We start from the raw sequence: 26,689 nt of genomic DNA, 5'->3' as shown, positions 1-26,689 counted from the left end.
GAAGCTGGAAGGGATACAGAAAAATGGGTTTTCTTTCTTCATCAGCATAATATCATATATCTGCACTATGTGACCAGTGTTATGTGACCAGTAGGCAGAAAGCTTTAAGTTTGAAAAGGAAAGGACTTTTAGCTCTATAATCCACAGAAGAATTTATATACAAATTATAAGTAAATAAAATGGTAAGAAAGAATGATAGAGTCAGAAAGACAGAAAAAGACAGAGAACAACCATATAGAGGCACACTGAGAAATGAAGAAAACAGATGGGGAGATGGAGGAAGCAAAAGAAGATTCAGTGCCCTGCTCCCTGTGAAAACAGAATAGCTTCTGGATTTGGAGATAGAATATTTGGGTTCAAATACTATGATCACTTTTTGCTATCAATCTGATCTTCAGCAAATTACTTTCCCTTGTTTAGACTAAGCTTTTGCAGGTAGAAAATGTTAGGGTTAGACTCAAGAATTTCTAAGATCATTTCTAGTTTGTAATCTATATATGTACCATGATCCCATTGCGATCCTTTATATAGCATTCCTAACTAGTCATTCAGTCACAAAAAAAAAAAAAACATACTTTTATTGGAAAGTGTTTTCTTATGTTGTTTGTTTGTTTTTTTTAATTACCTTTCTGTTGTATCTCCTTTTTTGTTCCATCCTGGGTTCCAGAGGATAAGCATGTTCAACTGTTCCTTATTTCATTTCCCTCTAAAGCATTTGAATTAAAAACACATGCAATGTAATGATTAACTGTTTGTTCAAAAACATTTCTGTGTTCCTTCCCTTTACTGTCTGAGGAAAACCTTTCTTTCGTCCTAACATTGTTTGCTCCTTATTCTGAACCTTTTCCTTCCCCAATTCTTCCAACCTTTCACTCCAGGCACCATTCCCCTGCCTATGTTTATAGAAGCAACCTTCTTTGCAGACATGGTGGGGATGTGGGGCTGTCTAAGTATAGAAATCATTGAATATACTATCATAATCAGTGTGTTGATTGCTTTTGCTAAACTGTTTTCTCTTTCCCTTCTTTCTTTTTTTACTCTTTAAGTGGGTCATTCACTGGATAGAGGGAGAGCAAGGGAATATTTAGACATAAAAATAACATAAAGTCACTAACTAAAAAAAAAATAAAAAGATAAATCCCAAAGTTAGAAAAAAAAAGAGCCAAAGCCTATTGTCTCACTCACCAAAAATGATAGGCGTGGGAAATCTTAATCTGTTTTGACATCACTCTGCAGAGCTCTGAATTGGTGTGAAGAGAGAGACTTTATATTGCCTCAAAAACCACAGAAGGACCTTAGCCTTAACTGCTCTGATCTCTCCCTAGAGGCTGTCCTTTGGGAAAGGGAAAAAGGCCAATGCCCTTAGCTTAGTTTTAAGAACCAACAAACACTCTGCTAGATGGGAAGCCAATGTAGATCTACCAGGGATAGTACTATAGGTCTGGAAAATGATAAGAGAGAGCCTACTTTTGAACCAGGAGGTCTTACCTCTTCTCCAAGCGAAATATGGAAAATAGGTGACATTTAATTTAGGCAGAAGGTCCAAGGCACAGAGAACTGCCTCAGCAGAATGCAAGTAGGAATTGAATGAAAATGCAAAAATGATTTCTTCCCAGGCTTGGGAAAGGTGAGACTCTGTAGGTAGAACAGGATAGAAAAACAGGGACAAAAAAGGACGAAATAGGAGAACGGTCAAGATGGACATCCATTCTAGTAAAATGATTTAATAAAACCTCAATTGTTAATTTTTTTCTTTGGACATGGTCAATTTTTCTACCTATAGAGTTTCTCTTTTCTCAAGTCTAGGACAGTACACAAGGGTTTTAGATATATGATAATATATAAATATGTAATATACATATTAATGATAATATTATATATGTATATAATATAATAATATAATGATAATAAAATAAACCTCAGAGAATATTTTGCTTAATAACCATCTAATATTTGACATGAATCAGTATAGGGGGCTAGGTAAGTATATTCATTTCACCACCATAACAATGCTTCATGATTAGCAATCTAGAACAAGTGTGAGGAACTTGACTTGTGGGTGATATGAATAGCAATGGAGAGACATATTGTGAACACAAATAGACTACAGCCCATTTTTAACAATGATTTATATGGAAGAAGTGATGTATGGATGATAATTGGGGATATTTATGATTATAAAAAAAGATATGAACTACCATTATGGGAAAAGTCAGAAATAATAGATGGAAAGCCATATAGCTTCATTTTTACCTATGAAATGTTTAAAAAAAAATAATTAGAAGAAAGTCTCCAGTAAGTTGAATGGATTCACCGGAGAGGGAAGGCTTTACAAAAAAATATGGTCAAAAATCACACAGGAAGGAAGTCATGGGTAGCTTGTAATAAACATACATGAAGGAATTATACTGTGATGAAATCTCAGCATTGAGATAATGAGACCAGGTAAAGTCCTGGACTGAGACCACATCTTTAGTCTAGATATAAATATGCAGGATCTCAGATCCAGAGAGGACTCAAAAAGTCACTTAGTTCAACCACTGCTAAAAAAAAGAATGCCCTTTCCTCTATACCTATAAACTTTTTAGGGAATGAGGATGCTAAAAGAAAAGCCCTATCCTTTGATCCTTTTTTAAAACTTTATTAAAGAAAAGGTGATCAGAGTTTCTCCTGCTGAAATAAACTAACTCCCCCCACTACTCTGAACCTCCTTCAATTCAAAGTCCCTCCTAGGCACGTGATTGGTTTTTATTTAGACCAATCCCGTTCCCTGAAGTAGGGGGCATGGTCCCTCTCCCAGCACAGGATTGGTCCATTCAAGATCAATCCTACATCAGGAAGTCGTAAGTGAGGCAATCTGGGGGATGCAGTTCCCCCAGTCACAACACTTTAAAACCCACAGGAAGCAAGCAGTTGGTACAGTGGATAGAGAACTGAAGCCAAAGTCAGGATGACCTGAGCTCAAATTTGACCTCAGACACTTACTAGCTTATGAGAACTTGAACAAGGAACATTCTTTCTTAGCCACAATCCATTCATCTGTAAAATAATATTAGCACTTATTTTATAGGGTTATTGTAAGATTTAAGTGAGATAACATTTGTAGTCTTAAAGAAATATGTAAAAGCTAGTTTTGATTACTATTATTATTATTTTAAGTCAGACTAAACTGAATGATTTTACTTTATCTTCTGATTTTTATTTTCTAAGGGTATAAAGATATCCTCTCCCAAGAAATGAAGACATGAGGCTTTGGTATTATAACAATTAAAAATTCTCTAGAAGCTGTCAACTTGGAATCTGGAGATCCCAAGTTTGCCCCTATTCCTGTCAGAATTCACCCCTAGGGAAACTTTGGATTTAGCTATTTCAGATTGAATAATAGACCTTTTTTTTTTTAATTTGGTCATTTCCAAACATTATTCATTGGAAACAAAGATCATTTTCTTTTCTTCTCTCCTCACCCTCCCACCACCTCTCCCATACATAGCCCATGGGCGATTCCACTGGGTATCACATGTGTCCTTGATTCAAACCCATTTCCATGTTGTTGGTATTTGCATTAGAGTGTTCATTCAGTCTCTCCTCAGTCATATCCCCTCCACCCCTGTAGTCAAGCAGTTGCTTTTCATCTGTGTTTTTTACTCCCACAGTTTATCCTCTGCTTGTGGATAGTGTTTTTTAGATCCCTACAGATTGTTCAGGGACATTGATTTGCCACTATTGGAGAAGTCCATCACCTTTGATTGTACCACAATGTATCAGTCTCTGTGTACAATGTTTTCCTGGTTCTGCTCCTTTCACTCTTGAATAATAGACCTTAAGGTACATAATGGTCCTAGTTGGATGAAATTAGTAGGTCTAAATCAAGTTAAGTACCCATTTGTCTTAGTAGTTTCTCCCATTATATCAAAGTCCTCTCCCAGGAAGCCCTTCCTTTGACTAGAACTTTCCCTTTTGTATTCATTTTGCATCAGCCTCTCCCAGATACCCTAGCCTCTGTCTAAGGCAGCAATGGGCAACCTTTTGAGCTTGGTGTGTCAAAATTCGCCAAAAAAAACAAGCCTAACTGGAGTAGTATGTCACTTCATGAAAAAACAACAACAACATAATTTTGTGCTATTTATAGTTTAAACAACAAAAATGTACAATTGTAATATATAACTATTTAATAAACCAAAAACTAACTATTTAACTTACCTGCTTAGTGACTTCTTTGTTCATCTGTCAGTCGATTTCTTTTGTTGGTCTTGATATTATTTAACTTGTGTGGGGTGCCATGAACTAAGATAAGTGAGGGTGATGGAGAATTCTTTAACTAACCTGCCTGTTAGTTACTTTTTTATTGCTGAATTTCATTGGCTAAATCTTCAATTAAAGGTCGATATTTTGTACACTTCAAGCTCACGCAAGCGCTACTAACTTCATCTGTCAATTTATTTCTTTTGTTGGTATTGATATTATTTAACACTGAGAATAAGTCTCACAAAAGTACATAGAAGGAAAACTTATGAGTAAAGCCATTGCTATATTTTTCAAGGTGCTAAAAGTGTCTGGTAATTGGTTCCAGGCACTCCTCTGTTGCAGGTGGGCCGGAGCCCTGCACAGTCTTCCCCTGGCCCCACCCTGCCCAGTCCCTCCCCAGCCGACTGGCCTGTGGTCACCACAGGAGCAACCACTGCCACAGGCCAGCCTGCTTGCCCACTGGTGCGTTCTCCTTCTGTGTGCTCCTTCCACACATGCCTGGTGCATGCCACCCACCTCTGTGGCAAGCATGTGGAAGAGCACCCCTTCATCCCCTCCTCCAAGCCAAGCTCAGCATAGCCACAGCCACAGCTGTGGGTGATGTGTCATGCTAAGCCTATGTGTGACTGTGTGTCATCAAAAATGGTTATGTTGTCAGTGCTGACACACGTCATAGGTTCTCCATCAAGGGGCTAAAGTTTCTCTCCCAAGCCTATTTTCTCAATCAAAGGATAAGGTCAAGACTGAAAAGGGTTTTCAAATTAAAAATGAAACTTTCCTTTTAAAGGGGGAAAAAGGGGTACAAATTTATATTAAATTCTCACAGGCTATTTCTGGAGAGATAGTATGCGCCTTGGAGGCGCATATGTACATATGGACTGAGCAACAGTGTATATTATATATATACATACATATATGTATATATATAAGGGGATATTTCATTACAAATGATGGATAGTGAGTTATAAAAACACTAAGCAATAGAATATTGGCTTGACATAAATATGAGCTATGCAGTTGTTAAGGATTGGAGACAGACAGGCATTTACAGAAGAGAGACAAAAAACAACTAAGGATTTTCACATAGGAACTAGCAATAGAAAACATGTTAGAAATAGCCCTTAGGTAATGGATAATTTTGAGATTCATGTTTATATACCCAAGCAAGTCAGACTCATGTACTTAAAGAATGATGGGGTATCAACAGGATGAGAAATACCCTTTTTTTGTGAGAACAGAACTGTTTCAGAATTATAGTTTCATAGTGCTCGTTAGCCATAGAAATTAGCACAGCTGACTCAACGCATGCAAAAATGGTATTAGAGAATATTTGAGTGAGGCATCTTAACATTATCATAGAAATACACAGAACTACCAGAAAATCCAAACCTTTAATCAGGAAAGAGATACATCCAGAAATCTGCCACTATCAGTCTCCAAAAACTATACTGTTAGGGTCCAGGTTTTCCTCCACCACCACGGAAGACCAATAGACAATGCAATTAGCAAGAGGGTCGTTTATTGCACACCAAGGGAGCTCCGCCAACAGACTTCCAATTGTAGTCTGGGGATGCTGGGATATATATATACCCTCCAGCATGCATGGCCCCCCAGTCCCTATCTGGTACGTACCATTGTTGGAATGTTGCCCACATTTATAGCCCCTAAGTTCTTATCTGGTATCTGCTGCTGGGACCTTTGACATATTAACTTCAAAGGCCCAGCAGTTTCCTGCTCAGGGCCCTAAGTTCTTATCTGGTACCTACTGCTGGGACCTTGACATATTAACTTCCAAGGCCTGGCAGTTTCCTGCTCAGACCTCCCTCAATACTGAGTCAATATCCTGGGGCTCTGGGGACACTATCCCTGAGAGAATGCATGGTGAGATGATTCTTCAAAGAACAATAGAAATAAGGGATGTTTTCTACTTTTTGGAAAACTAGGGACATTAAACCTACATTGACCAGTTGCAAGCAGGCTTGGGAAAGAGGCTCAAGTCAGAGGCTAGAGCATCAGGGAGTGGTCTACATACAATGGATATTAAAAGGATGATCCCTGCACAGGTTTTGGTCTTCCTGGGAATAGATCTCTGATACAATGTGAAAAATTTCTAAGACTAGAAGGGTACTTAACTTATGATTAGGTCTATAGTCCCACCTAGACTGGAATCCTTAAGAACTGTCCATTGTTCAGTGTGAAAGAGCTGAGTATGGGACTTCCCCCAGGGTGAATTCTCAGGGGACTAGGACAGACTTGGAGTCTCCAGATTTCAAGTTGACACTAAGATGCTTAACATCTTGGGAAGGGGTGGTCATACAGAGTCCAAACACATGATCAACATGACAAGGAAATGGAACATAAGCTGATGAAATTTCTATTCAGTCCAGACCAATGTCAGGATAATTAGGTACTTTCACTGAAAGGGAAACTATTATTATAGTAATTTCTTTTTCAGTTTCAACCCATTGTTTCTAACAGCCTGTAAATCAAAATCTATCAGTAGCTTCTAATCCCATTCTGTCTCTATCCACCCATGATTTTCAAGAGGATTGGACTGATGATCTCAATATCATTTAGAACTAAAATTGAGAGGATTTGGGGTTTTTTACAGGTCATCATCTACTGTAAGCTAATTCTTTATATTCACACAATTCACAAAATTCCACTGTTTGTTATTTAAGTAATAAAAATGATCCTAGGGAAAAGAAAATTCTTCCTTATAGGTTTGCTCTAACTAGGTTTATCTCATACATTTGTATAAACCATAAACAATTCCATGATAGTTTTAACAAGAAAGATAACTATTATATCTGTGTACTAAAAATTTAGAAAGCCATGCACATGTACTTTGGGAGGATGTCAGAGATCTGTGTGGCTACCTGGTGTCTTGAATTTGCATCTTGGTGCGTGGAAGGAACTGTTTGAAACCCCCTTGCAATGGGTGAGGAATGCTTAGAAGTCAAATTCAGACACAGGCTGAGGTTAAGCCTGTCCAATCAGAGTCCCAGAAAGAATGATGAAAACTGGTTTCATAAGAGAGTGACACAGGAAGCCCCTGTCTCTCTTGCTATATCTGAGCCACTCTGTCTCCCTTCACTAGAGCATTTAACAATTGTCATCTACTGACTTATCTTGAAGACAGCCAGCCATATAAACTAAGAAAGCCATGCAATTCAGAACTTGAGCCAGGGAAGTATTATAACAGAAGTTTCTCTCTCTCTCTTTCTCTCTCTCTCTCTCTCTCTCTCTCTCTCTCTCTCTCTCTCTCTCTCTCTCTCTCTCTCTCTCTCTCTCTCTCTCTCTCTTTCTCTCTCTCTCTCTCTCTTTCTCTCTCTCTCTCTCTCTCTCTCTCCTTTGCTAATAAATAATTACAAATTAATGTAATATCCAGAGAATTTTATTCATAACACATCCATGTTTTTCTCAACATTTCTTTCATCTACTAAACCAGTAGAACAGGTATATAGATAATTAAATATATATAACCTACCAGCCAGCGGCGGTTATAAAAAGAATTTTCCTTTGTGGGTAGGGGCTCGAGAAGGAGCAAGGAGTCTGAGAAAATGGGTGAAGAATGAGATACACAGACAAGTCAATAGTTTTCATAGGGAAGGTGTGAACCCCTATGACATTCTCCTTGGTAAGAAAATAGAAAGAAAATGTAAGAACTAATGGAACATGTGGAAATGAAAGAAAATAGGATAAGCGTAACAAGAGTGAGAATGCAAAGCCCAAGAGAGAAATCACTGGGTCGCCTTCCAAATTTATTTCAGTGAGGCTTGGGATGTAACAAAGAATGGATAATTCAGATTGGATGGGATGGTAATGATGACACCTTTTGGGCGTGTTGACTTCAACCAGAGCTTTTACAAAGGAATTTGACTCAGCACAAAATGTTAATGAGTTTGCCTTGAACAAAGGTCACATGGCTAGGTCAAGAGCCTGCCCATGAATTTCAGAGTTCAAACCTTGTGTCTGAAGACACAATATCCATACATCATCTATATTTCTTAGATGTGAATATGCTTGGAATTCTACAATATAAAATATGTAAAGTGCAACAATTAGTTTGTGGTTTGGCAGTATGACAATTTTATTCAACCCCTAACTCTATGCATTAATGGCACCCAATTGCATACTAATAGTAACCTGTGAATTCTTCTATCCATTTTATGACCCCTAAGCTCTAAAATTATACTCTCGATCAAGCTCTGGGATCCTGTTTTAGGATGTCCACTTTCTAGACATTCATCTTCTTTTAAATTTCATGCTTTTCTCAAATACTCAAACTTTATATAATGTGTATAATTATAATAAACATTTTACCAAAGTAATAAAAATAGTAAAACAAAAGAATCAGTGTATTAAACTTAATTCATATAACCACAAACTCTTTTTTAATTAATCCTACTTAATTTGTGCCAACACCTCCTCAACCTTCCCAACAGAGATAAAAGAAAAGTACAGATGGAAAAATAAGATATTCATTTGCCCTATCATAATAGAGAACATATTTACATCATGTGGGAGTCACTTAGCTTTGACATAGGAACTCTGAATTCTCATCCACCTTGGATGTTTTAAATACTACTATTTCCACACATTGCCTTCTGAGCTTGGTCAGACCTTTATCTCTGCAATGAATTTACTAACAACTCCTGGATCTTTAGACTGCAGACTCCTTGAGCGAAGGGATTATCTCTTTATTTAATTTATGTTCCCAGTGCTTACTACCATGCCTGGTTTACAGTAAGTACATAAGAAATATTTATTGAATAGAATCACATTGGATTGGATGATACTTTCACTCAAAAGGAATTGCATGGTTATTATTGTCTTATACATACATACACACACAATTTAAATGGCAGAGGGAATTGAATGGCTCATTGCCTTTCAATCAACATTGAAAAGATCCATTCAAAAGTTTGTACCTTTACCAACAAGTATCTCTTATGAGATACATTTGCCTGCATTTCACCTCAAACTGCAAACCAGGAAAATAAAATTGAAAATAGAGCATATAGTTGCTTTTTGTTAAAAGTTGTTTTATTAAAATTGTTAGTAGTGAAGTGTTTTTTTTTAATTGAAGTTTTCCTTTTTTCTACTTTTCTATATTTATCCTTTTGAAATGTATCCTTTTGGGTTTGACAACTAGTTTACTTTCTAGTATTTTGATCATTTAGACTTATTTTACTATTTTCTTAATATGCATTTTCATAAATGTATTTGTGCTCATTTCATTTGTTCTTTACTAATTTTGTTTTGTCAAGAAATGCATAGGTTCATTTGTTTTACCTCTCTTTTAGTAATTTTTGTTTCCTTAATGTCTCAACTTATATTGCATTTTTTGGGGGTAAAATTACCATCAATTGCTGAGAAATATGTGCATTTTTAATCATCCAACTCAAGCAGATACCCTTGTTTGGTGACATTGTGTTGATTATATCAGATCTCAGATGATTACTTAGCATTCCAAATGGAACCCTAAGTCACTGAAGAACAAGCTCCTGAACCTATTTTTCCCCTTCCCTGTCCCCCTCACCCATAGAAACCTTGCAGACAAGTTATCACACCCTGACATATGCCAGAAACTGATAATGACCCCAGTCCCAGAAGTTTCCTGTTCACTCCCCCAACCCCAATGGACACACTGGAGGAAGAGGGTTCAGCAGAAAAAGTGGGGAATGAAGAACCAGCTCCTAAACCTATTTTTCTCCTTCCCTGTCCCCCTCAACCATAGAAACCCTGCAAACTGTATAAAAGACCTTTGAGTCCTGGAGTCAGAGCTTGAGCCATTTTGAGCACCGAGCCCAAGCTGCAGTTTGTTTAATAAACTCCCTCTTGTGCTTTACATTGTTAGTCATCGTTTCATCCTTGAGATCAATTCACCTGGCACTTCATCACAAAAAAAAAAAAGTAAACTGAGTAGATTAAAAAATATCTGTTGCCCTTGTCAGCTCAAAAAACTATAATGTGGACATCCAACTTGGACAAATAGAAGAGATCAATAATGGATTCCAAAGTTAAAAGAAGGAAGAGATTAGATTTAATTACATTTGGGGAATTGTGCTATATACTTCCATTGACCTTATCTTTTGAGGATTTTGTAGAAGAGTCTATCTGTTCAGGTATGGATAAGATAGGCAACCTCTGAGGTCCTATTGAACTTTAGTTACTATAATGACATTATTTTGTGTTTTCTATTTGATTTATCTTTATTTGCATTTGTTTATTGCTTAAGCCTTTCAAAAATTTTCTAGATTCTCCTATCTAATACATTTATGATCATTTCTTGCTTTATCTAATACCAACATTTGATAAATATGCCATGTATACCTATATCCAAGTTGCTGGTAAAAACATTGAACAGAATAGGTGAAATTACAGTCTTATGGCACTCTGCTAAGGACTTATATCCAGTTTGGCATTGACCATTAGATTTTCAGGCCTTTTGGTCCATAAATGTCTTCACCACCTATTTTCATTCAATACGAAGAGCTGGATCCAGAGAAGTTTGGTTTAAAACACCTTTATAATGTTAGGCAAACTATTTTAACTTCTCTTGGTCTTATTTTCTTTATATATTAATGTATTAAATTATCCTTGAGGTCCCTTCCAGTGCTAAATCTAGGATTTTATGACATTTTACATAATTCTTTCAAAAATCTTAAAGTTCAAAAAATATTTTTAAAAAACCCTTGCTTAAATGTAGATATTTTATATTTATATCAGAAATTTAGAAAATTAGGGGAAATGTAGGGAGAAATTATGGTCTCTTGAAATTGCTCTGTTATAATTTACTGATGCTTGTATTTAGCCAATTTTTTTCTCTTTATAAGGTCTTAAAACCATAAATTGAAAAATCCTTGCTTCATTCCAAGTCATTGAATCTATAGTTAAGTTTCCTTTTATGTCATATTAATAAATGGGAATATGTTCCCATTTCCAGAACTCCACACATTCCCTATTCCTCACCATTTATGAATTTTAAGGGACCCATTGCCACTAACTCCAAATTGGGGGGACAGGAAAAAGTTTCAGAAACCTCACAAAACCAGACTCCTAATATATCATCAGATTTATATAGTATGAGCTCCAGAAATAACTTCAGAGATCATCTAGTCCAGTCCATCCTACCCCAGACTAAAAAATAACCTTTATAACATTTCTGCCTGGTGGTTATGTAGTCCATGCTTAAGAACCTCTAATTACAAGGACCTCACTATGATTTAATGAGGCAAACCATTTGGAAATGGTCCCTGTACCTCCTTGGAGAACTAACCTAAGCTATTTGTACAGAATACTCTCAACACCTTCTCCCGAATCTGTTTGGTTCTAACCCCATAGATAACAGGGTTAAGCATGGGTGGGATGACCACATACATATTGGCCAGGAGGATGTGAATATAACGGGGTACATTCTTGCCAAAACGGTGTGTCATGAAGGAGAAGAGTGCAGGGCTATAGAATGCCAAGATAACACAGACATGGGAACCACATGTACTAAGAGCTTTGAGCCTGGCGTCACGAGAAGGGAGGCGAAAGACAGCACGTAGAATCTGCACATATGAGATAGCAATGGCAACCATGTCCAACACCAATATGGAAATGGCCCAGAGGCCATAGATGATGTTGATCCTTATGTTTACACAGGCCAGGCGGGCCAATCCCATATGTTCACAATAGGTGTGAGGGATAATGTAGTGTCCACAGAAAGTTAGTCTTAGGATAAGAAACACAAAGGGAAGACAAATGAAAAAAGATCTCATCAGTACTCCAAGGCCCATCAAGGCTACAATCTTGTTGGTGAGGACAGAACTATAGTGTAGAGGATTACAGATAGCCACATAGCGGTCATAGGCCATTGACACTAGCACAATTGACTCCATGCCAGTAAAGATGTGGATGAAGAACATTTGGGTGAGGCAACCTCCAAAGCTGATCATTCTCAAGCTAAACCAGAAGATACCCATCATCTTGGGGATGGTAGCTGTGGATAAGCCCAGGTCAATGGAAGCCAGCATGGCCAAGAAGTAGAACATGGGTTGGTGGAGGCTTCGTTCCAGTCGAATCACTGTCAGGATAGTGATGTTTCCCACTAAGGCAATCAGATAGACAGCACAGAATGGAAAGCCAATCCAGATGTGAAAGTTTTCCAGACCAGGAATTCCAAGAAGTAAGAATGAAAAGGGGTAGGAACTAGCATTATTGGATAAAGGCATTCTTCAGATGATTGGAGATGACTACAATTATTCCAATTGGATCCAAATACAAAGGTTTCATAAAGAAACAAGAGAGAATTAAAACACTTTATTTTGGTTCTGAAGCAACTCATTCCATGAGTTAAAAAAAATGTTATGTGTACCTAATAATTTGAAGGTCTGATAAGAGAGATATAGTAATAAATACAACTTTGTGACTGAAGGCAAATCATTTAACTATGTCTACCTCATTTTTCTATGCTATAAAATGGAGATAACTATAATTCCTACCTTCCAGGATTGCTATAAGGATCAAATGGAATAAAATATGTGGTGTTTTTTTTTAGGATTTTTTTATCAGTTGTAAGTGTAATATAAATATTTGTTCTTAATATTAAAGAGGAAAAGAGGAAGAAAAAAATAAAAGGAGACTTCTATACTGAATTATAATCTTCCCAGAAACAACCATGAGGACTCTTTTTAACTTTCATCTTCAGTTTCCTTATCTATAAATGGGGATAATATAATTTACCTTACTTAACACATAGGCTTCTCCTGAGGAAAACTTTTTATATTATACCAAAACACTATATCAAAGGATATGAAGAACTCAGAAAAACATGAGTAGATGTATATGAATTGATAAACCTGAAACTAATCAAAAGTGGAATAACAATATAAACAATGACTATAGTGATGCACATGAAAATAACACTAAAATGTAGCAAATTAAAACATTATTTTAAAAACCAACTCCATTCTCTTCATCACAAATGAAATACAGGGATAGGTAGGTGGCCCAGTGGATAGAGAGCCAGACCTCAAACTGGAATAACCTTAGTTCAAATCTGGTCTCAGATACTTCCTAGCTGTGTGACCTTAAGCAAGTCACACACCCATTTGTATAGTTCTTGGTCTTCCATCCTAGAGTTTTTAAGAAAGAAATTGAAGGGGGCTAGGGACAGCTAGATAGCTCAGTAGATTGAGAGCAGGATCTAGAAATGGGAGGTTGTAGGTTAAAATCTGGGCTCAGACACTTCCAAGCTGTGTGACCCTGGGCAAGTCACTTAACCCCCATTGACTAGACCTTCCCACTCTTCTGCCTTGGAACTAATACACAGTATTGATTTTAACTCAGAAGGTAAGACTATAAAAATAAAATTAAAAGAAATAAAGGTTTAGGGAAAAAAATACATTTTATTCTTATCAAGAGAGAGGCAGGAGACTCCCATATGAACTGTTCCCTATGCTGTGAAATACAACTGATTTTTAATTACTTACTTGTTATTGATATCCTTGATGTCATTGGAGCTACAAAGAAGGTGCCAAAGGAAGGGGCCTAAATCAGAAAATGATTGGTGAGGAAAAGGGAAGGGCATGAATAAAAATTCTAAAAATAAGCAAAAAGGGTGGCATGACTGCAAACTTTTGATGTGATCTGCTCATTCATAACACTATGGATTTGTTGCCTTCTTTCTGAACACTTTTTTTTAATACAACCTAAATGTAAATGATCATTTCTGTTGACTGTCATAACATTCAGCCTATTAGATTCCACCAGCTATTATTTTACAAAAACTACTATTTAGCCACAATTTCCCCATTAATTTCACTTTGATTATTGATTTAATTTCACTTATGAAATTACTTGAATTATTTTAGGAATTTACCTCTATCCTTATTACATTTTATACTAATAATTTGACCCAATATTCTCACCTTTTGAGAATTTTTTAATTGCTGAATATATCACCCAAAATATTTATGCTCCCTCTCAATTTTGTGTTCTATTTAGACCTGATTATAACTAAACCACTTATGCTAGGCCATCATTAAAATGTTAAGCTGAATAAAGCAAAAAAGAATAACCTAAGGGAACTCCATAAGCAAAGATTCACATTTTCTTGGGAAGCATCAGTCACCATTCTTTTATTCTGTTTATACCAAACTATACCACTTACAAGTTTACACTTTTCTACTTTGTCCAAGAAAAGATCATGAAAGACTTAATCAAGTGCTCTGCCATTATCCAGTTATTACATCCATATCATTCATCTTTCCTCTGACTTCTCTCTCACTTTTTTCTACCTTCTATACCCTGTGTAGATTCTCTTCTGCCTCATCAGAGATTGTCTCCATTCCCATTTCATCTTGCATTGATGAAAGATTTCCAATCCATATTTATCAAATGGATACTTTTATACATTTAAGAATCAACTTATTCAATACTTTAATGTACTTTCCCTCTACTCAGTTTACATTGCTGAAGTTTTCTCCTATTTCACTGGTGCTTTGAAGCCATGTAGGATCCATAAGGCTATACCAATGACAAATAGTCTCTGGAAGGTAACATATAGTTGGGAAGACCTTGAATGTGTACCCAATGGTAGGACATTATCTTTCATTTGAGGCAAAATTTAGCCAAGTGGGAAAAACAATTTTAGCTGTTTGGCTATCATATGATCAATCTTGATGTCAAAGATACTCCTCAATGATGAGTTAATATTTGGGAGGCTGAGGTCAGTATTGAGAAAGAGAGATAGGTGATACACTGATAAAATAATGGATCTTTTAAGGTATTAAAATAAATTCTCAATGAAAAAAATAAGAATTAAACATTTTCTATTTCCCATGTAGAATAAGTATAATTAATCTCCCCCTCGCCCCCATTTGCAATCTCAGGATACTTTTTGACAGCTCAAAATCCCTTGAACAATTTTATAGCATGTTTTTTTTTTTTTGACTTGGTCAGGTGTGCTAAGAGGAGTTTAAATTTTTTATTTTAGGTGGTGTCTTTATTCTGTGATTTACCAAAGAACACTTCATCAGTCTCCCCCAAATCAGTGATAAATTAGAAGGGAAAAGAGATAGAGGGAGAGAAATTTGGAAGGAAAAGGGAAAAAAGCAAGGGAAACAGTTATAGAGGGAAGATGGTAAAATCAATCCATGTATAAAGGATAAAAGGTAATATTATGGTTAATGAGTGAAAATGAAGTAATTCAAGTGAAAGGGACATTGCTAGAAATAGAGGCAGAGAGGGAGACAGAGAAATGTAGGAAGAAAGACCAAAAATGAAATAAAAATTAACAAAGTGAGAACAAGAGAGGAAGGGAGAGAAAAGAAATAAAGAAATAGAAGTACTGAGAGACAAGAGTCAAAAATATAATAGTTAAATTTATATAATACCTTTAGGATCATGAAACGCTTTATGAATATTATTTTAATTGATTATGACAGACTCTCTATGAGGTACATGTTGTCATCACCATGTAGCTGCCTAAATAAGCAGGTACAATAATCATATTTATGATAACCTAATGAGAACAGGTAGAGAAAAGAACGTATTTTGAAAAAAAAAACTAGAAAAATAATATTAATGAACCTGTGATAGAAACCATCTCAGAAGGTATAAGCTCACATTCATTAGAAGAATCTCCTACATAATTTCAATACCAAGTAGATATTTCATTTATGAAAATCTCACTGCTTGACAAATGACACTGCTTGCCCAGTCTACTTTAGAACAGGGGTAAATTTTAAGAAGGTTTTTTTTTTGTCTTATCAAAATCTGACTCTAGATAATTTACAGCCATTGTTTTTTTGTCCTAGCCTCTACAACTAATTGAATAAATGGAATCTCTCTTCTACTAGACAATTCTGGAAGTGATACAAAGGCAAGTAATGAGTATATTTTGCTCTTCTTGCTGCATTTCTGACTTAATGTCTATGCAGATATCTATATAGGTTCTTAACTGCTCTCCTCAGCACTCTTTGTTTTATTAACCTCTCCCATCTTCACCTTATACTCCAAACAGTCCTTCCTTAGATCATAGGGATTTGTAGATTTAGGCTCAGAGACAAACTCACCTGTCTTGGGTCTGTGAGGGGACCAGACCCCTCTGCTTGCACAGCTCCAAGGAGGGAATCTTTATACTAGAGATCCAGTAATACAAGGTATATGCAACTTGAGCTGAGGAATTCCTGAGGGTATTGATAGCAAGCATGTGGAGGAATACAGAGAGTCCCTTATGCTCAGAGATTATCTTGCTTTGAATTAACCCTTTAGCTATAGAGAGAGTTGTATACTAAGGAGTTCTGGCCAATATTATGATTTAAAGACACTGAATTGGACACTTCTTTCCTCCACGTAAGCCACAAAAGAAATTATAATAAGTGTGACAAGGGAATCACTTTAAAAGACTGATATATATTAATTTAAGGTCGCCAAGGAATCAGCTATGTAATTCCTAAATGAAAACTCAAGTCAGCAGTAAATCTTTTATGGAGTTTGATTACAATAGGAGGAAGAAAGGAATTAGAGATAGAGAGAGAGAAAAAGGGAGAGAAGGGAATAGGACTTAAATACCCCTTCTGTTTAGGCTGGGCCAAAAGGCCCAAGCCCTTCGGTAGCTGGGGCAAAGAAAAGAGATCAGTCCCTATTACTCATGTGACCAAAATGGAGAAACAGTCTCAGAGGCCCCCACTTTCAGCTTCCTTCAAAGCAAGCTTCTCAGAGCACACCGCAACCACTCCGGCCCACTCCTCAACCACCTCGAGTCTTCAGACCCCCCTGATCTTTAAGGAAACCATCCAAGTTGCCTCCCCTCAGTCCTCACATCTACCAATCACCTGTCCATCAATTTCCCTGTGCCAATGGAGGCTCTAACTTAACCCAGGACCGCCCAGAGGCTTTGCACATGTCTGTTGAAGGTCATATTTTCAAATGATTAAATCTTTGCTCCTTTGCTACAGCCCTTTCTAAATCCTGTTAACCTGAGTAGGGTAGAGATTGGAATAATTAAATTTTGATCTAGGCTGCAGCCCTTGCTCAATCCTGTTAGGACTGAATAGGGTGGAGATTGATTCCAAGTATTTCCATTGTATCAATTCTAAAATCAATCATGACTCAAAGAAATTCCTGTTCTATGCTTAAGCATAGGTCAAAGTCCTTTCCATTGTTCAGCAAAAGGTTTCTGTCCTAAAGTAATCTTAAGAAGGGAAGAGAAGGAACCTCCCATGCCAATGGGGTTCCCATTCCAATAGACTATCAGTAAGAAATTTTCCAAGTATGAAATATCCCAATGGTGAAATTTCCAACATTTATAAGTCTAAGGAATTTTGAGGTTTACATAAGAATGAAGTGAAGTGGCTGTGAGGATTAAGTTAGTCTCCTAGAAGGGTTAAGTGTAGTCATGGGCATTGGGTTAGTTAAAATAGAACATTGTGGAAAAGGAAGAGTGAAAGTTTTATAAAGGAAAGTTTGGGGAGGGAGCAGAAATAAGTTACGGAGATGGAGGAGTGGAATTTATTGAGGGAAGGAAAGAAGTGTATGTTTAAGGGATCAGAGAGGGAGTATGAGAAATGGAAACAGTGGCACTGAGGAAAGAGGGAGGTGTATTTGAGATAGAGAGGGGAAAAAATTAGGTAAAATAGATGAGCAGAGACCTGGGAAGGATAAGAGGTGACTTTCGTGATGGCAAAGCATGAATACTGGGAAAAGAAAGAGTAGAAAAATGAAGAGAAGATGAAGAATCTGAGAAAAGTAAAGAAGGGAAAATATGAAGAAGGGTAAAAGGAAAATTGAAAGAAACTGATAGTTAACTTATTTCATTAAGATATTAAATTACTGATCAACAGGGGAGACACTAAACAAAATATTTATTTCCTGTGAATTTTTAAATTTTATAATTACAGAAGAAAAACAACTGCTTGATTACATGGATCGAATACCAATGCAATGATCCAGGATAATTCTGAGGGATTTATGAGAAAGAACGCTATCCACATCCAGAGAAAGAACTATGGGAATAGAAACACAGAAGAAAAACAACTGCCTGATCACATGGGTCAATGGGGATATGATTGGGAATTTAGACTCTAAATGATCACCCTGATGCAAATATTAATCATATGGAAATAGTATAGTGGTAGTCTCTCGTTGACCGAGAATGACAATTGTCTTTGTGCATTATCATCTATTGATGTACCCTCATGTGGCTTTGAAGTCCAAAGACTGAGGTGCAGAGTTTGTGGCACACGGGGCATGGGATGCCAGTTGTTACGGGAGGTGCCATTGTGGCCTGGTGTCGGCGTTCACCGCAGCGGCAAGACATCGACGTCGCTCATCTTCAAAGGTGATGGTAATAATCTCTCGGTAAATGAGGATGACGATTGTCTTTGTGCGTTTTTGTGCACAAAGACACTTGTGCATGAATATTTAAGTGGAAAAGTCAATGCACAGAGACAGTCCCACTCTCTCGGCATTGGAAGCCTGGGTCCAGTGCCACAAAAAGTTGTTACACCTGGAAAATTCCTCAGCTGCATTGAATGTTCGTGTTGTCTTTTGTGCTCCAACACACCCTAAGCACTCCACAGTGCCTTGCTGCATCGCCATCTCAGCTATTGAACCTTCTTGTTGGTTTCTTCCGCCGCAGAAGCAATCTTCATATGCTGGGTGAGCAAAGCCCTAGTTCACCAGAGGTCGATGACCCGATGGCTACCCTCACAAGGTTTAGCCTGCTTGTCGAAGCCATTGCCCGGGGTGTGGCCACTGCCGCATGCTAGCAGCTACTGGGAGCCACAAGTGAGAGCTGGCTGTCAGGTGAGGGTCAGAGGCTGGAGAGCTGCCCTAGGAGGGCACAACAGGCCCTTCATACCAAAGATATTACTCCTCCCTGAGCACATAGTTAATGTGGGTTCGCCAACTGCTTCTGTCAGAGGCAGTGAGTTCTAGTTGCTTTGGTGTAATGCCAGCCCACTTCAAGTTTGACTTTAGCTGATCTTTGAATCTTTTCTTTGGTTGGCCTTGTTTCCTGAGTCCAGCTGACAGTTCACCATAGAATACCTGTCTTGGTATTCACTGTGGGTCCATGCGGATGATGTGTCCAGACAATTGTAGCTGGGTTTTGAGGACCATGACTTCGATGCTGGTGGAGTTGGCTATGTTGAGGACTTTCTGGTTGGTGATACGGTCCTGCCATCAGACCCTCATGATTGACTGGAGAGAGCATTGGTGGAATTGCTCCAACTGTTTCATGTGCTTCCAGTACAGTGTCCATGTCTCACAACCGTACAGGAGAGAGCTGAGGACCACTGCATTGTACACTTTGAGCTTCCTTGCAGTGCTTACACCTCTGTGTTGGAGGACTTTGGAGTGCAGCCGCCCGAGAGCCTGGCTGGCCTTTTGGATCCTGGCATTGATCTCATGGTCTAGGGACCCGTTGTTGGCGATGGTGCTGCCCAGGTACTTGAAAGTGTTGACATTAGAAAGCTGCTTGCTGTCGATTGTAATGCACTGCTGGTTAGTTGGCCTCCCGGTGCAGGTTGGAACAGCACCTCTGTTTTGCTAAGGCTGATAGTCAGGCCAAACAGTTTTGTTGCGGTAGAGAACCTGTCCACAATGGTTTGGAGATGATTTTCTTGGTGGGCCATGAGAGCACAGTCATCTGCGAAGAGAGCTTCCAGGATGAGTCTCTCTGTTGTCTTTGTTTTTGCGATCAGGCGGCAAAGGTCGAATAGTGAGCCATCCAGTCAGTATTTGATGTAGAAGCCCAGGTCTAGATCCATCACAGCATGTCGTAATACTTGGGTGAAAAATAGGTTGAATAGTACCGGAGTGAGGACACAGCCTTGTTTCACACCACTGGAGATGTTGAAGTGATCGGAAGTCTCTCCACCAGATAGGACCTCCCCTGTCATGTCGACATGAAAGAGCTGGATCAGTTTGATGAATTTTGCTGGGCAACTGAGCTTGCTAAGGATCACCCACAATGCGTCCCTGTTCACTGTGTCGAATGCTTTTGTCAGGTCTATGAAGACAATGTAGAGACTCAGGTTCTGCTCAAGGCATTTTTCCTGCATTTGCCTCACCGTGAAGACCATGTTGATGGTGCTGCAATCTGGTTGGAAACCACATTGTGATTCAGGCATGTTCTGCTCTGAAACAGATGACAGGAGTCTGTTGAGTATAACACAGGCGAGGATCTTTCCAGCAGTGGAGAGTAGTGAGATGTCTCTGTAGTTTTCACAGGCTGCTCGTGAGCCTTTGTTCTTGTATAGGGCTATGATGGAGGCATCTCTGAGTTCTGGGGGCATGTCTTCCTCTTCCCATATGCTGGTCAGCACTATGTGGAATGCCTGGAGCGCCTTTCCATTTAAGGCCTTGTACACCTCGGTTGGGATCCCGTCTTTACTGGGTGCCTTGCCTGCACTCATTTGTTTAATGGCTTTTTGGACTTCTTCTATTGAAGGAGGGACGTCAAGTTGTTCAATGGTGTGGATTTGGGGGATCTGGTCAAGGGCGCTTTGGTCGACTGAAGAGGGTTGGTTGAGAAGCTGACTGAAGTGTTCTTTCCACCTGTTGCTGATGCCTTTTTTATCTTTTATGAGAGTGTCACCATCAGAGGATAGCAAGGGAGTGGTGGTGGGTTTTAATGGCCCATAGACAGTCTTGAGGGCACTGAAAAATTGTTGGTAGTTTTTATCAGCAAAGTGCTGGATTTCTTCTGCCTTTTTTTCCCACCATCGGTCTTATATCTTCCTGATCTCACACTGTGCCATGGCTTAAAGAGACTTGAATCTGTCCTTTTTAGGAGCAGAGTTTGGGTTATTTTGCCACTCCATAAAGGCTTTGTTCTTTTTGCTCAATAAGTCTTCAATAGCAGTGTTGTCCTCATCGAACCAGTCCTGGTGGTTGTGTTGTTTGGGGCCCAGGACTGCCTTATAGGTCTTAATCAATGACACATGTAAAACCCAGAGGAATTGTGTGTTGGCTATGGGAGGGGAGTAGGAGGAGAGGGAAAGAACATGAATCATGTAACCATGTAAAAAATATTCTTATTTAAATAAATAAATAAATGAAAGTTTTAAGACTAAAAAAATATTATAATTGATCTGGAATAGAAATCCTTGATTCTTCATTGTGACCTGTAGGTAACTGGTTTCTCAATAGACATGGTAGAGTATCCAAAGATTGTAATTACTTTCTTGTTAAAATAACTTTCATCTTCAGTCCTGAACATAAAGGGTGGCTTCTGCACAAGAATTGTCTTCATTAATTACAGAAAAGCAAGATTCTTCTAGAATTGAATTTTGACTGAGTGATGCATGAAATCTACCTGTTGAAATAAACTTTAATGTGATTTAAGGAGGTAGTAAAAACCCTGAGCCCTCCCAAACACCCCACCATAAAACTTTAAAATAAAATCTTAAAACAAATTTGGGAGCAGCAGAATTGTAAGGATTAAAATTATGGGGTTAGACTAAATATATATAAGTATGGTCTCCAAAATTAATATATCTTAAATCAGAATGACTTTTTTATGGTAGTTAATTTACATAAGGAACGTAAGGAAATGAAAGAGAGAATAGATAATTACTCCAGCTTAGTCCAAACCAGGCAGGGCTTCAGAGGCCCCAGCAAAGGGGACCATAGGTTAATTAAACAAGGGTTCTAGCCACAAGGCTTCCTCCAAGATGAGGGTCCCCTTGGAAGGCTAGTACCTCTAGGAAAGTCAGGAACAGGAGCCAGTCTTTTTCACTCAACCACATGACAGTTCTAAGGGAAAATCAAAGAGTAGTCTGAGGTCCCCAACTGGATCTCCTCCAGGGCCAAGTTTGAAGGCAAAAGACCTGGTCACAGGAAGTTCTTGCCACTTTTAAAGACCCTTACTTTCCATCACTTCCTTTGCCTTCCTTCCAGTTTACATGGACCAATTTCAGCTATGTCTTTGCTAGGATTGCCCAGAGGGCAGTCAGTTAATTCTGATTCCTCACTCACTATAGCACATATGGGTCACAGACGTCCCCATATATAAGAATAATTGAGGTATATACACTTCTGGTGATTAAATCTAAAAATGGGCAAGAGAGAGTTAATCCCATCTTCACAATTGCCTCTGTGATCATTTGGGAGACTAGTCTCGCCAATTAATCATTTAATATAATTGACTGATACCTCTAAAAATCTTCTAACTACAGGTATATACAATATTGTACCTTCTAAAAGAAAACTACAATAGAGAGAAGAGGGAGATAGAAGAGAGAAAGAAAAAGCACTGGACATGGAACTCCACCAATTTATATCCTGTATACTTCAGTATGTAATAACAGGAAGTGAGTAGGGTTCTGGTGATCAGAGTTTTGCTGGGGATCATTATTTTTAGGGTAATGGATTCAAATTACACAATCACCCCTGAGGTCCTTTGGAAGACTAGTCTCCCCAACGGATCTTGTAAACATAACCAACTTGTAAACTTATAATAATTTGGGGATAAAAAAGAAAAAGAACAAAACCAATGATTACTAGGCTTACTGACAAAAAGCTAACTTGGGGGCAGTCCCCTTCAGCATAAGAGTATACATACAAAATAAATGTTTTATAATCCCCCACAGTTCAATTTCACTATAACCCAAAATTCATTCTGGATCTTTAGGTGCTGTGGAGGTTTCTTAGGTATCTTCATGGTGCCATATTCAAACAATTCATTTTCTAGATTCAAAGAGTCAGTAAGTTTCTTAACTTTTATAAAATTAGAATTTTATGACAATTATATAATTCCCTCTGAGGAGGGTGTTGACAAACACATGGATTATCAGGATACATTATTTTTTCACTAAGAAAACAGCTTTATAAAAAACAGTAGTATAGGAGCTAATTTAAGAAAACCTTTGGGTTCTAAAATGTCACCAAGAATCTAGATCATTAAGGTAGAGGTAGTTTAAGCTGAAGAGTTAGAAATCATCCAGAAACTACTTAGGCTTCATGAGAAATGCTCCTTCTTGGGAGACATCCAGGGGTGCCACACCCTAGGAAAACATTTCTAGCTTCCCTAGTATGACGAGACTGTAATAGCCATAAAAGGCATGTCATTATATGTCTCATCCATTACATTTTTACAAATGCAGAGGTGGGAATTAGTATAATACTTCACTTCAGCTACTAAATGGACCCTTACCTCTTGTTAGAAATAACTCAAATGTACTTTTATAATGTTATCTTCTCCAGTCCAGTCATATGGGGAGGTACAAATAAGGACAATATAACAGAACACATAGCTAATTGTCAAAACACAGTAACTTAAAGTGACATAGTGTAACAGAATTTAACAAACAAAATAAAATCTTAAAACAATCAAACAGCAAATACAATATGTGACAGGATTTAGGCATTGAATTCAAGTCCTTTTTTTCCAATTTTGATACAGAGATTTTTCATAAAACAATGCAATCCAAAAAGGCTTAGAATCCACCTCCAGACTCTTTAAGGTTCCTTGTACTCCCCAGTATCATCATCCATCTAGGTTCCTTTTGGTCACACCTCTTGGAACTCCCATAGTGAACGAGTATTCTGGATTTATTTGGCAAGGAGGTGTAAGGGGATGAATTTCTTCCCTGAATCTCAGGGTTATTCAAGTAATTGCAAAGACCAGTGTACCCAGGAACAGAAGGAAGAAAAGATACCCTACAACTGGGAGTTGTTTGAGATAGGTAATGAGCTGCTCTTTCATAGAGTGAGTCATACTTGCAATTCTACTTCTTGTTTGGAAGAGTAACATTCCTTCCCCTTCCTCCTAGGGATAAAATGCCTGGGTGCAGCTTGCTTCCCCTGCCATGTGGACAAGGAGTTAAGAAAGTAGAAGCTCTCTTGCCTGTCCTTCCAAGGCAAACATCAAGCAAGCACTCAACTGTTGGCAATGTAAGGGAAAGAGGGATTTATAATTTCCAATCCTCCGGAGAGCAGCTCCAATCAGGAGCAACAATAGGAACAGCAGCAGTAGCAGCAGCAGAAGGAGCAGGAGCAGGGGGAACAATGGCTCTCAAAGGACCACCTAGTCTGGGAGGCAGAATCAGGCAGTTGGGAACACCCAGGGAGTTAGCAGCAGGAGGCTGAAAATGCTGGAAACAAAAAGAGTTGGGGAGGGGGAGGAGGTGAAAAGCCATGGAAGTAGAAATGTGGTTTCTCTTCAAACTAATATCCCCAGAGATAATTAAGGGTTCTAAGCCCAATGTTGGGCACCATAAATGTAGAATTTAAATTAATATCTAATACTTCAAATATTATATTTATAAAGTTTATTATCTGACAAAATAGAACCATGTGAGTAAGTTTCCTCCCTGCTCAAAAAAACCCACCAAAGTCAGAACTAGACATGGAACTCCACCCAATTTATATCCTGTCTATGTCAGCACATATTTTATGTATACTTTCCTATATTTTCTTTCTAAAATCAAGATGCTTATCATTTCTTATGGTATAGTAGTATTCCACCACAATAATATGCCACAACTAGTTTGGTATTCCTCAACTGATGGGCATCCCCATAATTTCCATTTCTTTGCCACCACAAAAAGAGCTGCTAAAATATTATAGAACATACAAGTTATTTTCTCTTTTTCCTTATCAGCTTAGGAAACAGACCTATTAGTAGTATTGTTGGGTCAAAGGATATATATAATTTTATAACTCTTTGGTTATAAATCCAAATTGCTCTTCAGAATTGTTGAATCAGTTCATAGTTCCACCAATAGTTGTTAGTGTGTCTATTTTTCCATATCACCTCCAACATTTGTCATTTTGCCCTTTAATCATTCTAGCCAATCTGATATGTATGAGATCATAACTGAATTGTTTTGATTTGCATTTTGGTAATCAATAATGATCTAGAGCATTTTTTCATGTATTATGTATAGTTTTGACTTCTTCATCCAAAAACATTTATATCTCCTGACTATCAGTTGGGGAGTGGCTCATAGACTTATAAATTTGACAAAGTTTTCTATATATATGATACTTCTATCTGGTAAACTGTTTATAGAAATTTTCCCAATTTTTTGCTTTCCTTCTAATCCTGGCTAAATTAGTTTTATTTGTACAAACAGTTTTAATTAAATGTATTCAAAATTATTTATTTTATTTTACAGGTGTATGCATCTTTTGTTTATTTATAAATTCTTCTATCCATAAATCTGATAGGCAATATGTTCTTTACTCTAATTTGCTTATTATTCTTTCCTCAACTAGATGCATGAATCTCCTGGACAACCAACAATAGTGGAAAATTTATCCAAGACATTCTAGGTACCACTGGGCACTTAAGTCCCTGAGCGTATAACAATAGTCCTGTGAGCCAGTACAGTAATTGGGAATTCTATTTTCTTCAGTCCAGCATTGGATTAATCCATCATGTGAGACACCAAGTCCTATAAGGGGGCAGATTCAAAGAATTCCTTGCTCCAATGAAAACTTGTTGGGGTTTCATAGAAGAAATAAAAATGATTCCCAGAGTCAATATTCTAGAAGTGCCCTTTAGCCCGTCAGATCTCTTCACATGTGCCTCAATTCAGAGTTCATTCTCCCCAGGGATCTTGCGTATATAAGGAGAAGGCACCCCCAGGTTGGGGAGTCATAATTTTTTTAACTAATCCCTTTAATCTTGAACCTACTTTTCCTAGGGAAGAGTGTACCTCCATGTTCTGAAGTATTGTTTTTTGGATGTTACTTTTGCTATCAATAAATATCTGTTTGTGATAATTAATGTTAACTGATCAAAATTGAGGGGAATACAGTGAATAAGCACTCATGAGCAATGGTGTCAGAATACCTTAACCCCTCAGGGTTGCCAATTAATAGAAATTTGAGGAAAGCAGGAATGAGCCTATCTTTGGGGAGCCACTATATGGTGGCCTAATATGAATTGGAAGAGTGAGCCCAGAGTTTGCAACACATAGAGATTTTGAAGAGAGAAAATTGGGCCAGAGCTAGGGTAATAAATATTTTGGGAAATCAGGGAGGGTTTTAGAGATTATTGTGAGGATAGAGAATAGCTTGGATTGTTAGGCATAAGGAGAGATAGAAGGACAAAATGTTATAGTCAGATAGGGGAATTTCAAAGTTGTGGAGATGGAAAACTTATGGAAGATTACAAGATAAAGGATACAAATTATGCATTTTAAACAAGCATATATTAATCATTGAAGGAAAAAAATGAATAATTTTGAATATATTAAATCCAAAATATTTTGTACAAATAAAACTAATATAGTCAGGATTAGAAGGAATTCAGAAAACTGGAGAATTTTTTATAGTTTCTGAGGTTTCATATCTAAAACATATAGAGAACTTTGTCAAACATATAAGATAATGAACTATTCCTCAACTGATAGTCAATGACTATGAGACAGATTGAGGGAGTAATACATTCTACTAATAGGAAATATCCATGTCAAAAAAATGGAGAGAC

At 37.7% G+C, this 26,689-nt stretch overlaps 1 protein-coding gene across 1 annotated transcript; it reads right to left on the bottom strand.

Annotated features, from left to right (window-relative positions):
• Window positions 1-11,525: 11,525 nt before the first annotated feature.
• Window positions 11,526-12,470, bottom strand: LOC100020532 (olfactory receptor 52E4-like). The gene has a single exon (XM_001372959.4). The coding sequence runs from the start codon at window positions 12,468-12,470 to the stop codon at window positions 11,526-11,528; it is 945 nt and encodes a 314-aa protein (XP_001372996.4).
• Window positions 12,471-26,689: the final 14,219 nt, after the last annotated feature.

The sequence above is a fragment of the Monodelphis domestica genome, chromosome 4 (assembly GCF_027887165.1).
Source record: "Monodelphis domestica isolate mMonDom1 chromosome 4, mMonDom1.pri, whole genome shotgun sequence".
Taxonomy (NCBI): Eukaryota; Metazoa; Chordata; class Mammalia; order Didelphimorphia; family Didelphidae; genus Monodelphis; species Monodelphis domestica.
This window is presented reverse-complemented; position numbering and strand designations above follow the sequence as displayed.